The 12,411-nt window shown below is 43.6% G+C and overlaps 1 protein-coding gene across 4 annotated transcripts in view; it reads left to right on the top strand.

Annotated features, from left to right (window-relative positions):
- The window catches only part of LOC144104320 (uncharacterized), a 43,157-nt gene extending 34,451 nt beyond the window's left edge, over nucleotides 1-8,706 (top strand). For 2 of the 4 annotated variants that reach the window (XM_077637244.1, XM_077637245.1), the window contains 5 exons: nucleotides 37-132; nucleotides 967-1,035; nucleotides 4,194-4,327; nucleotides 7,200-7,266; nucleotides 8,500-8,706. In XM_077637244.1, the coding sequence (XP_077493370.1) occupies nucleotides 37-132; nucleotides 967-1,035; nucleotides 4,194-4,327; nucleotides 7,200-7,266; nucleotides 8,500-8,661 (528 nt within the window). In that variant the 3' untranslated portion in view covers nucleotides 8,662-8,706. Of the gene's footprint in view, nucleotides 1-36; nucleotides 133-966; nucleotides 1,036-2,726; nucleotides 2,806-4,193; nucleotides 4,328-7,199; nucleotides 7,267-8,499 lie in introns of those variants that run through there. The other 2 variants (XR_013308498.1, XR_013308499.1) reach the window with 2 other exon arrangements.
- The last annotated feature ends 3,705 nt before the right edge of the window (nucleotides 8,707-12,411 follow it).

Consider the following 12,411-nt stretch of genomic DNA (forward strand, 5'->3'; position numbering starts at 1 on the left):
AGGAAAGTCACCAACATTTTGCTTTGTTTTGCGCAGTCCGCCACACGTCCAGCGCACGTTAACGAAGGCTTACGACATGTCTACCTTGAATGTCCTGCTTGCAGCGAGGTGATGGCATACTTCGCAATGAAAGTAAGAACATAGTGCTCGATGTCTGGTTTAAGGCGTTTCTATCAGGACGGCAATCTACACACAATTTATTACCTGATATTTCAAAGACTGTGTGACATGGTAATTGAAAGAAAAAAAGTGGTGTCTGTTGAAAGTGCGCAAATCTGGGGAAATTCCTTCCTCTCTTTGTTATGTAGACATAGACCGCTTTCAATAAAAATGCTTATTCGAAAAGCTAACGCTTAAACTTTAGCACCGCGGAAGTGTCTATTTAAGAGGCAAAAAAGCTCATTCATAGCTCACAATAAAAAACACAGGAATATTAACCTCTTAAGCCAAATGAACGTATTACTGATAATATTTACGCAGCCAAGTAAACATACTTCTAAATTAATGACAGTTTGCAGCTTTTTTTCATGTTGAGATGCCTTTAAATGGTTTGAATTTTCTTAAGATAGGTGTGCTGGTTACTGGGCTACAGCCTCGTGGTAACTTCATAGACATAACTGTAATACTGACACAAAGATTTGTGACTAATAAACCGCACCAAGCTTTCCGCCATCCCCACCTCTCCACGGCTGAGTAATGCTTGACTATATAACTTGAGACTCGAACGGTGCACTTTGTTCACTGTACTACTAGAGTAATACATGGCTGATACTACCTTTTACGTTAGCGGACCTGGTGGAAACACAAAACTAATGTAGAAAGAATAAAATTCATGCGAAATTCTCGGCAGGGCTGCATTCTGCCACGTTAAAGCTCATTACATTGCACGATCATAGCTTATTTCAGTATGTTCTTTATACTGTGTCAAGGGACTCATTGAACTGGTTTAACGAAATTCCCTTTCAGGTACACATCTTTAATGAGCACGCTGACATAAGAGTGGATGCCAAACAACCACAATGCCGCATAAACCAGGTGATTGCCTTTCAACGTAGGCTGGAATCTTTTACTTCTTTTTCGGAGTGAATTCACTGACAAGTAAACTGTTGCGTGCAGGATGCGAGAATAATGCAATAAATACGCCGCAGAAGACAGAGAAACAGAACTTAGACGAAGGACACATAGAGTCTCTTACTATTAACTAGAAGGAAAGCTGGCCGCACTACACGTGTACCTCCATGGGCGCGCAAAGCATCATGGGGCGATAAGCTACTTGGTGCAGGATAGTAGGTTTTTTTTCAGGACCACAGAGTGGCTGTACAGAGATGTCCCATTCCGTATCCACGGCGCGCTCCGCGCGCAGACGACTTCGGCATAAATGTAGTGCGCAAAAGCCATAGCAGCGAGAACGCAACAGCACACGACGCCAATAAAAGGTTTTTGTTTTCCGAAATGCTGCGGAAAAACCTTTTAAGATGCTGAAGGGACAACATTTTTTTCAAAAACATATTTCTTTTTAAAAGGGCGCCTGTTAAGCACGAAATATTGACTTTTGTAGTCTGCAATGCTTGGCCAATAGGAGAGCAAGCCATCGCTGATTTTGGGCAAACTTTGCATTTACGTGCTTTTCTGTTCGCTTGTTGCAATTTATAGACAAGATATTGAATGTTAGGACATTCTTGATTATCGAAAAACGTTTGTTTTTTCATCATTTTTTGTCCAAAAGTTGTAGTTCTGCAGTCGGTAGCTCTCCGCCCCATGATGCTTAGAGCGCCTATGGTGGTACAGGTGGTCTCGAGGAAGCTCCATGCAAACTCCCATAGGCGGGGCGCCAGCTTTCCCTCTAGTTAATAGTAAGAAACTCTATGGAACGACACGAGCGCTCTGTCTTCGTCTTCTGCTGCGCTAGTATTTGCCTTTCGACTATGCAGCAGGAAGCCTAAAAAGCTGCGCTGCTGCAGAAAGGCCGCTTTAATTAGCCGGCACCTCTGAGGTTGCATACTGATTCTATAGACACATACTTCAACGAGGTGCGTGCATGCCTGACATTAAACTGTGAGAAAAATTTTAGTAAATAACAACAAAGTCTTGGCACAAATTTTGAAACGAGGCGCCTTATCAAGGAGGAAAAAAAGAAAAAAACTGGCAAAGGTGCAAGCTGATTTACACGATTATATTCCCAATCTTTTACGCTTCGGTGCTTTAAATATCATGGCACTATGATGCTTACACAACTGACAGATGACGCTTCTGAAATAAGAGTTGTCATCCTGAACAAAACAAAACTTTGGAAATAAAAAAGGCAAATGAAAAAAATGATCACCTGCGCTTTCTTAAGCTTTCTTGCAAGAGTACTATGACGCAAATTCGCGGGCAAAAGCGCTTATTTCAAAGAGTTGGGGGCTAGCCTCCTCTGCTTAAAAGTCATCCGATACAGTTTTCCTATATTTTCTTGGTACGTAAATTGCTACAGAAAGTTAAGTTGCTAGAGAAAGTTAAAAGACGAGGAAGTGAAATGACGACACAAGCGCGTAGTGTCACGTCTTCGTCTTTGGCGCTGTTCCCTTCGCTTGACTTGAAGTGAAAACTACTCACCCAAAAAAACTACAGAAAGTTACCGCTCAAGTCTACGGTCAATTGGCTAGTTCCTGTCTTGGAAAGAATAGCGCATTCCTGAAGAAATACATTTTTTCTGCCTAACTGAAATCTTTTCGGTCTTTAAATAGAGTGTAAAAGAACAAGCAACACAAGTCGAAGGAGCTCAGGGGGTTGTAAATCAGAGCACTGTATGTCTCATCACAACAGGTAATTATTGAATGAGTTGGCTAGACCTCGTAGATGTGAAGAAGTGCTCCAAACTGTGGGGATACGGAAAGCCAGACACTTCTCGCACGCAACAAATAATTTTAATCATACGTTAAAACATCCTTTATGCTCCTAGTGTGAATGATTACAAAAGAAAGTTGTAGTGAGTAATGAAGGATTATACTATTATTTTAATATCCAGCACCAACTGTTCCCTGTGACAGAAAAGTCATCTCTTTTAGGAAAGCAATACTGAAGAGGTTATAACACAGTTATCGCCTGCTCGTGCTATTTCCACTTTTTTTGACAAACTCTGGCTTAATCTGAAAATTTTTCCAGAAAAACACTTCATATTGTTGAAAGAAGGAAGGGCAGACTCTATCGCAATTCCGTTAAAGCCCGTTAAAACCATCTTCTGCTTTTATAGGTTGCAGTTATGCTCTCGTATAACTTTATTTAGACATTGCCCTGTTTGCTTTGTGTAACATTTGCAAAAGTCTGACAACCCCTTTTGTGCATTTCCCAAATGGCATCTGGAGCTTGCCGGTGCAAGCAACCATACCAACCCTACCTGAAATGTTTCGTACCTCATAACACCGAAAGTTTTACGGTATTCATAAGACGTTGTCAGCGTAGAATAATATAACGCGGTGAATTCTTTGCAAAACAAAATGTAAACGAAATGAACCGACATAATTTTTCTCTCCTATTGCACGGGACTGTGCTGCAATAGGTATTAACAGATGCAACCGTCATACTCTTAGCCATGAATTCCTGTTCATCAGTTTTTATTTGAATGATGACCTCCCAATTTCAAAAGATAGGGAACGAACCTGAGTGCTTTTCCTTCGCTTGCTTTTTTGAGGTTGCTGCGCATGACGCTTCAGACAGACACTCGCGGCGACATACTAAGCGGCCGACTCTGCATTCTCCTGCGTAAACTTTATTCCTCGTGCTGCTTTCCTCACCGCAATGTACTTCGCGCCTAAGGCCGCCTACTGTGGCATGTGAAATCGAATAACCGAACACGGGCAGATGGCAGCTGCCGATATTTCGTAAAAGCGGTGCTGGTGTTAACACAATTTTCTTGAATATTCAAGCTGTGTCGCCTGCAATTATGGTATATCAGGGATCCTGGGGAACCTTTGTTTCAATGTGGCAGTAGCTTACGTTCCATGTTAATGTTTTTGCAAAGATGGCGGACAGCTTAGCAATAAATAAATGCCTGAAATTATCACTGCAACCAATTAATAATATTGTGTATTCTCGTATTTTTGCGATGGTAAACAGACTACATATTGGTTTAAATGTATACACGGAGGAATTCTCATATCTGGTCACACCAGCATTGCTAAAAGGTTTTTCTCAACGGCTCTATGACAATATAGGAGCACTTTAAAAATGGTCCACCGCGTCCCGTGGAATGCCAAATGCACGGAGAGCAAGTGATCCCGATGGACTATGACGAACATGTGAATGTGCGCTCAAAACAAAGACTACAAAATGGAGCATTGTTTCCAAGGTGAGCATTTGGGTTTTTGAAATATAGTGTGAGGACAGCCTGGTTACTTGAAATGACGCGTTACAAGAGACTTTTAATTAGAGAATTAGAAATATAGACCATGTTTTATAGCAAGGGCTGTTTGTGAGAAAAGCCATTTTTTATTACATAATTCTAAGCAGGTTTACACCATAAGAAAAAAAAGATTCCGGCTCTCGCACTTGTGTAATATCATGAAAACAAAGGATACCAAGGGGTAACTGTGTCACCACTACGATTCTCGGAAAAATGTGTGAATCTCTTAACACAAAGAATATTTTGAACCCAGGCATGGGCCGTCCTCAGAACGCCCACATACGTCAGTAGTCGGCAATGTGGTCAGCCTACAGTATGGTAGATGTGGGTGAATTAGCAACAGGCCACATTGCGCATATTGCTATTACAGCCCCCATCCTTACCAGTAATTCCCAGAAGGGCTTCTCACGAGGGCAACTTGGGCTCATGTAGCCCCTAAACACCCTCATCGGCGCCCTGTAGTTTTCCCCGTATTTATATACGCGAGCTCAAACCGGCTGGCCTCTCTATAACCAACACAAGTCCATGTCTGTACTGAATTATCTCACCTTGTTTAAAAACAAGCGTTCGCCCTCAGGAGCTGGACACATTTGTCAGAGGCAGGGCTTACAGGGTGACTTTGTGGGGTGCCCAGATTAGGCAATGCGGGCTTAATGAGCAGCTCAACATGCCCCTCCCTCCTCCCTCGGTTCAAACTAGGACAGATTCGGTGATCTATGGGCAGCTCACAGAAGGCTGATGGGGATCCCCGTTGCGGAACTCAGATTAGTTCCATATGGGCCTCCCTTTATTGCACTCAAAGAAGCCCCATTTCACAGCTTACTTTGGTCAACATGGGGAGAGAAGCGCAGGCAATTGAAGTGGTCTTTAAAGACATACATATTCAGGACGTTAACGTTCACTGAATCGAAGGAAAACGCAGAAAAAATGGCTGCTTTTTTATTTCGTACTGTTGACCATTGGAAATCTGTACTGTAATCACTTTACAGCTTAAGGACAATCAATAAGACAGTAGAAGGAAAATAACGAAAGCTGCCAGTGGGACCCAAACGCCCGACCTGCATATTTTGCATACGGTGTTACCGAAAATGAACTGTAGGGCGGATCTCCAATTTTATAATTTATAGGGTATTTTTGTTGCATGAGACCGAACGCCGGACGTTGAGAGCGTTTACCACAGCCAACTTTGTTCACAGCGGCGCAAATAGAACGTCATTGCATTACAACAACTGTCGCGTGGAACGGGATCGTACAGTGAGGTCGTCAGGTGTGCGAGAACCTTTTACCGCTCCTGCGTTCCGCGTCGTCGGCGTAGTTGGCGTAGTCGGTGTAACCGGTTGTCCAAGTAGCAAATCGAAGCGCCTCTTGGAAGGTGGCTACCGAGAGAAGATCCCGGGGAGTAGCCAGCATTGCACAACGCCACCTACCAGCCACGAAGAGCTGCACTCAAATTTCACATTGCCGACTATCGTTATCGTCAGCCATTTTTTTTGTGCTGCCTGCGGCATCAGTGATGTCAGAACAGATGTCTCCTTTGATCTATTGAGCAGAGAACGGTAAAGAAATGAGAGCATACCGAATGACGTAAACGTTAAGCAAGCTAAAAGAAGCGGAAACCAAGAAAACGATACGGAAATGTTGCGTGACTTTTTGTAAATTCAGTTTTCGATAAATTGTAGACAAGTTGTTTAATAATAATTCAATTAAATTAAATCAAACTCAATTCATTTATTTCACCACATATATACATGGTCGGAGCTCTTGGGCAAAAAGCTGCTCGGGGCAGCTTGACGAGGCCCAAGAGACCATAACAATGCAGAGCAGTGCAGATACATGATTGCAATATGACAACAAAACTATATTATATGCAATGTGTTAGATACAAGGAAAACACGGCTAGTATGTACTATACAAAAACTGACTCTGTATAGAACTGAACATATTACATGTTCAAAAACCAACTATCGTAGGCCATGTAATCATGTAATGGACGTCAGTATTTGACAAAGAAAAACAATGCAATCAACAGCTGGACAGACGTTTAGGTTTTAGAAATTAGAAAATGGATTAAGAAATTGTTCCCGCAAATCGTTTCTTGTGGGCTTAGCGTTAAATTTAAACTTGTTTAACAGTGAGGGGATGTTATGTTTCAATGACTGGTTTTTATAATTTGTTCGGAAACGGGGAACGAGCCAGTTTTCTGTCTTTCGTGTGGATACGACTGGTTCGTGGTGTTGTAGTGAAGTGGCAGCAATTAAAAAGTCACGAAATGAATTAGTCGAAGGCTGAAACACAATTTGAAATAAAACCGAAAAAAACAACCATATGACACCTGTCGGATCCGAACCCTCAACTTCCGAGCTACGTCTGGCAAAAGTAGCACCCAAAACCACTTTTACATGAAGTAGGGAATGAAGTCACAGTCGCATCCGGTAGGAGAAAGGCGAAGGAGGCAAATTTCCTCAGACTAACCCACTAAAACGTCCGGTTGGCTTCTGTGCACATCAGCGAATAAGCTGATTTAACAGGACGGAGAGAACCAAGAGATGCTTAGTATTTGATGTACAAGGAGTGTCTCCATTTGTCATTGGTTCGTTGTGCCTTGTAACAATAAAAGGCGTGCATATTCTGTCTATCTCATGGAGTTCTATCTAGATCGTGAAGCGTCATGCGCCGGAGTATTTCGCAGGCAACTGTGCGCATCTCCGTACATTGATCCGTGTGCGTGGAACCATGATCTAAAGTTTTTTGCTGAGAGAATGCTTTCGAAAAGGGCAATAATCAAATGCGCCTGTCATTTCTTGCTTGTGTACAACAGGGTGGAAGGGAGTGAAAGACGCAAGAAAATCGAGAAAGAAGTTGAATTGCTTAAAGACATAATAAAGGTAGGCTACGCTTTCTTGTTCACAATAAAGTGTTGCCCAGCTCAAAGTGTTGCTACCGGCATTTGCGGTCCAAGCAGAATTGCCGAAAAACTCTCGCTGCTTTTCCTGCTTGTAGCTTTTCAAGAGTGTTAATGTCCCCGCTGCTTGTAGCGAAAGTGCGTCCGGCTCTCTCAGAAAAGCACTTATGTAAAGAGGGTCGGCAAGGTGCATATGTTGTCTTCATAGCTCCAGCACTAATAAGTAGTACCTGGCTGGTATGCTTGTAAACAAATATTTGCTCCACGTTATAGGAAGCAATTTTCCTTATTGAAAGGATACAGTGGATTTGGCCAAATCGAGAAGTACTGGGTGTGACAAAGCAGCATAGCTTTTGCAGGAGTATAGCTGGGCATTTACGACACACCCGAAGCTTAAAACCTCTGAAAATGGCTGCAGAAGTATCGCTGTCACCTCTGACGAATCTTTATAGGTTTTTAAACACCTTAAGTAACAGGCCGAGGCCCTGCGGTCTGGGAACATTAAACCAGGACTGTGCACTTAAAAAAAAGAGAAGTGGGCTATTTAGTGGCACAGGATGGATTATATATACCAATCACCCATTATCTGTCACACGATTCTTCAGTTCCTCTATAAATTGCACGAATACCTCATTTCCTATTATATGCAAGCGTCGTTCTCTTTGAATTTTTTGCTTTATCTCTTCATAATTTTCTTCACTTGACAGCACTCATATCTAAAATAAACGAAGCTTGCTAATAATCAGCTGTACTTCCTATAATCAGAAAAATTTCAAGCTGCAATGCTTCGCATGTAATCAAGTTCTTTTTCGTCATCCGCGAAATTACGGATACATTTGAGGCATATTTCTGGTAAGTAAAAGTTTTACAGAGCATGGTTGCCTTGTAAAACATTTTGCTTTTTTTTCACGAAATAATTTTAATGGAATAAAACTTGTTCTACAAGGCACTGCGCTGGCTAATGCTAATCTTCTGACCGCCTAGTTCACGGTAACATGCAGATTACGATTGAATCTGAAACAAGCCTGGAAGCTAGCAATGAATTGCTTACACCTTGATGAATTTACTACTGAATCATTTGTGGCTGTGGGTAAAGTCCTGAATGCATTTTCGCAATCAAACATTTTGTACGTATGAATAATCTAGATTAGGAAACATTATACAGAATGCTTGAGTTTTTATTTCTTGATGACTGTCGCTCTCGTACCATTTCCAGAAACTACAAGAAAGGATTGAGAGGCTGCAGACGCCACTAGTGACCCACCGCCAACCTCAGCTCTCCTTCCAAGCCCACCTGTCCCCTTCAAAAGTGCCAGCTTCCACTAACCTAAGAACTTCCAAACAGCTTCAACCTTCAGAAAACTTCTGCCGCCTGTGAGAGGCCTTGGCTTGATATAAAGGCATTCATTATAATAAAAGCACTGCAATATTCGTAGAGAGTAAATCATGACGATGGTCGTATGTTTGTGGGTCAAGTGCAGCTTTTTGTCAATGAGCGCCAAGGTCATGGTGTTTTGATCTATTCAAGCTGTGGTCAGCAACCCATTTTGCTAAGCATCGTTTTTATTATGATGAGTTTTTAGGGCGCAAGGACAGCTTTGGCCAAAGAGCGCTATGACACAAGTAGATTTAATTGCGCAAGATGGGGTCCAGGACCCATTTCTCAAGCATTTCACCCTAAAGAAGCCGAGCACCAGAAAGAGGAACCTTGTACCCAGTGTATCGCTGGTGGGTTCCGGGCAGCACTGGGGATTGAACCCGGAACTTCCCGCACAATGCCACTCAGGCCACTAGGCCATCCCTGCGGTGAAGCAAGCAGCGTTTTTAACTAGGCCATCCAGCTATGCTTTTATCAGAGGCAAAAGGAAATGATAGTGTGCACAGGTGCTGAACTTGTGAAACTGTCGATACACGCAAGTGTCAAATAGTGCATCTGATTTATTTGTCTTCTTTCCGGGAGGGTTCAACCTCTGTTTTAGCAGTGCGTTTTGGTTGCCCAAGCTATTAAGGACAAATTTTTAAAATAAATATGAAAATATTTCAAAATGACAAATTTATTCAGGTAAATAGAGCCGAAAAACTGGAGGCGACATTTAAGCTCCGCCTCAAGGTTATGGCGCGATAGCCTTAATGAGTTGATGCACATATCTGCGGAATTGTAATTCTCGGCTTTACGTTCAAATATCCCAGGCAATGCTCAGTCAGGAGATGAGCTGCAAATAATGATCAATGTGTTAGACATACAGAGCAGTACGATGGGTCTAAAAATGAGCATGCAGAAAACCAAAGCAATGTTCAGCAGACTAGCAAGGGAACAGAGCAGTACGGTGGGTCAAAAAATTAACGTGAATAAAACCAAAGTAATGTTCAACAGTCTAGCAAGAGAACAGCAGTTCACAATTGGCTATGAGGTGCTGGAAGTGGTAAAGGAATTCCTCTACTTAGGACACGTAGTGACAGCTGAGCCGGATCAGAAGAAGGAAATAACTACAAGGATAACAATGGGGTGGAGCGCAAATGGCAGGTTCTCTCAAATCATGAATAGGAGGTTACCAATATCCCTCAAAAGAAAAGGGTACAACAGCTATATCTTACCGGTATTCACCTATGGCGCAGAAACGTGGAGGCTAACGAAAAGGGTTCAGCTTAAGTTAAGGACAGCCATGGAAAGGAAAATGATAACTGTAACGTTAAGAGACCGGAAGCGGGTGGAGTGGGTGAGGGAACAAATGCGTGTTAATGACATCCTAGTCGAAATCAAGAGGAAGAAATGGGCTTGGGCAGGGCATGTAATGCGGAGGCTAGATAACCGCAGGTCCTTAAGGGTAACGGAGTGGATTCGAAAAGAAGGCAAGCGTAGCAGGGGCCGGCAGAGGGTTAGGTGGGCGAATGAGATTATGAAGTTTGCAGGCATAGGGTGGGCGCAGCTGGCAAAGGACCGGGTTAATTGGAGAGACATGGGAGATGCCTTTGCTCTGCAGTGGGTGTAGTCAGCCTGATGATGATGATGATCTCAGGGAGCCCTCATATCACTCCTGGCGCAATGCTATAGCGGTTAAGTGATGCGTCACTGGCCTGTGACAGCAGGTGCTGCCAGTGGTGGAGCTAGTGAGACCCAGGTTTATCTTGCCGATAAACTTCTCGCGAACAATGGTTATTTAACTGCCACCTGGCACGGTGCTCAGTTTGCTCAAAATTCGTCCTGCAGGTTGTGTTGTTACCACAAGGGCACATGACATTGGTGGCCCACCTAAGTTGCCGGAGCAACCAGCCGCCCTGGCCAAGAGGCGGCAAACAGTCGCGAACGCCGACGTCGCACAATTTTTTTTTCGGAAAGGATGGCACCAACGCTGGCGTAATAAAAATTTTAAAGTGAGGAGCACTTCAGGCAACCTTTTCAAATTTCTGTAGAGCTATTTGGCTGATGCATCTGGTGGTGTGTATATTTTACGCAGGGGGCGCATTCTATAAGCTGTCCACTTTCCATCGTGCATTTATCTACCATTTGGCCCCCTGTCATTGGTCATTAAAATATACCAACTGCTTTCAAGCGCCTGTGGGAAGCGACCCGATCATTCCGTGGTTGGTGATGGCACTTCAGCATTGGCTGCAATGTACAGCCAATGCTGAGGTGCATTTCAGTGGTCTGTCAACAGAAGGCGACCGGACCTCATCTCTGGTTGCCAATGGCTGCGATATGCAGCCAAAGTTTGGGTCCGGTCACCAACCACCAAATCGTCGGGTCGCTTCCAGCAGATGCTTGAAAGCCGCTGGTATATGTGAGTGAACAGTGAGAGAGGACCAAATGAAGGCGAAAAGAACAATAAAGAACGCACAGATTCTAGAATATGGCCCCAAATGTTGCTTAATTAGCAGGTTATTATTATCTGATCATTGATTGATGTTCTGGATCATGAAGAAATCGAATCAATGAGAATTTGAATGTAATTTTAATTACCATATTTTCAAATATGATGTTCTTGACTAGAAAGTTAAATAAATAAAACGTTAATGAACCCGCTGCGATAGCTGAGTGGTTAGGAACGCTCGTCTACTGAGCCGGAGTTCCCGGGTACGAACCGGACCACGGCGGGAGCGGAGGCCCTCCTTGCGTCGCAGGACACAGACACCTAACATCTCGGTGTGAACCGGGGTGCCAGTGCCATTGCCCTACGTGGCCTGGAGACATGCGCGTAATGTGAGGGCTGTGCGGTGGCCCTGAGACCTCAAATGGTCCAAACTCGCTTACTAATAGTTTTCCATCCATCTATCCATCCATCGAAACGCAAACGGCGTCCGGGTGCTATGCGATGTGAGTGTACGTTAATGATCCCCAGGTGGTCGAAATTATATCCGGAGCCCTCCACTACGGCACCTCTTTCTCCCTTTCTTCTTTCACTCCCTCCTTCATTACTACCCTTACGGTGTGGTTCGGGTGTCCACCGAGATAAGTAAGACAGTCACTGCGTCATTTCCTTTCCTCAAAAAACAATTTTTATTTTCATTTTAACGTTAATGCCTTCCACTGAGACCATGGGTAGCTGCGCGGCAAGTATTGAAATTATGATAATAATAATAATAATAATTGGTTTTTGGGGGAAAGGAAATGGCGCAGTATCTGTCTCATATATCGTTGGACACCGGAACCGTGCCGTAAGGGAAGGGATAAGAGAGGGAGTGAAAGAGGAAAGGAAGAAGGAGGTGCCGTAGTGGAGGGCTCCGGAATAATTTCGACCACCTGGGGATCTTTAACGTGCACTGACATCGCACAGCACACGGGCGCATTAGCGTTTTTCCTCCATAAAAACGCAGCCGCCGCGGTCGGGTTCGAACCCGGGCCCCAGGTGGTCGAAATAATATCCGGAGCCCTCCACTACGGCACCTCTTTCTTCCTTTCTTCTTTCACTCCCTCCTTCATTACTACCCTTACGGTGTGGTTCGGGTGTCCACCGAGATAAGTAAGACAGTCACTGCGTCATTTCCTTTCTTCAAAAAACAATTTTTATTTTCATTTTAACGTTAATGCCTTCCACTGAGACCATGGGTAGCTGCGCGGCAGGTATTGAAATTATGGGAAAACGCAGAAAAGCCATTACCTCATTTCGCCGCTCTCTGAGTGCGGCACACA

This window comes from Amblyomma americanum, chromosome 9 (genome assembly GCF_052857255.1).
Source record: "Amblyomma americanum isolate KBUSLIRL-KWMA chromosome 9, ASM5285725v1, whole genome shotgun sequence".
Taxonomy (NCBI): Eukaryota; Metazoa; Arthropoda; class Arachnida; order Ixodida; family Ixodidae; genus Amblyomma; species Amblyomma americanum.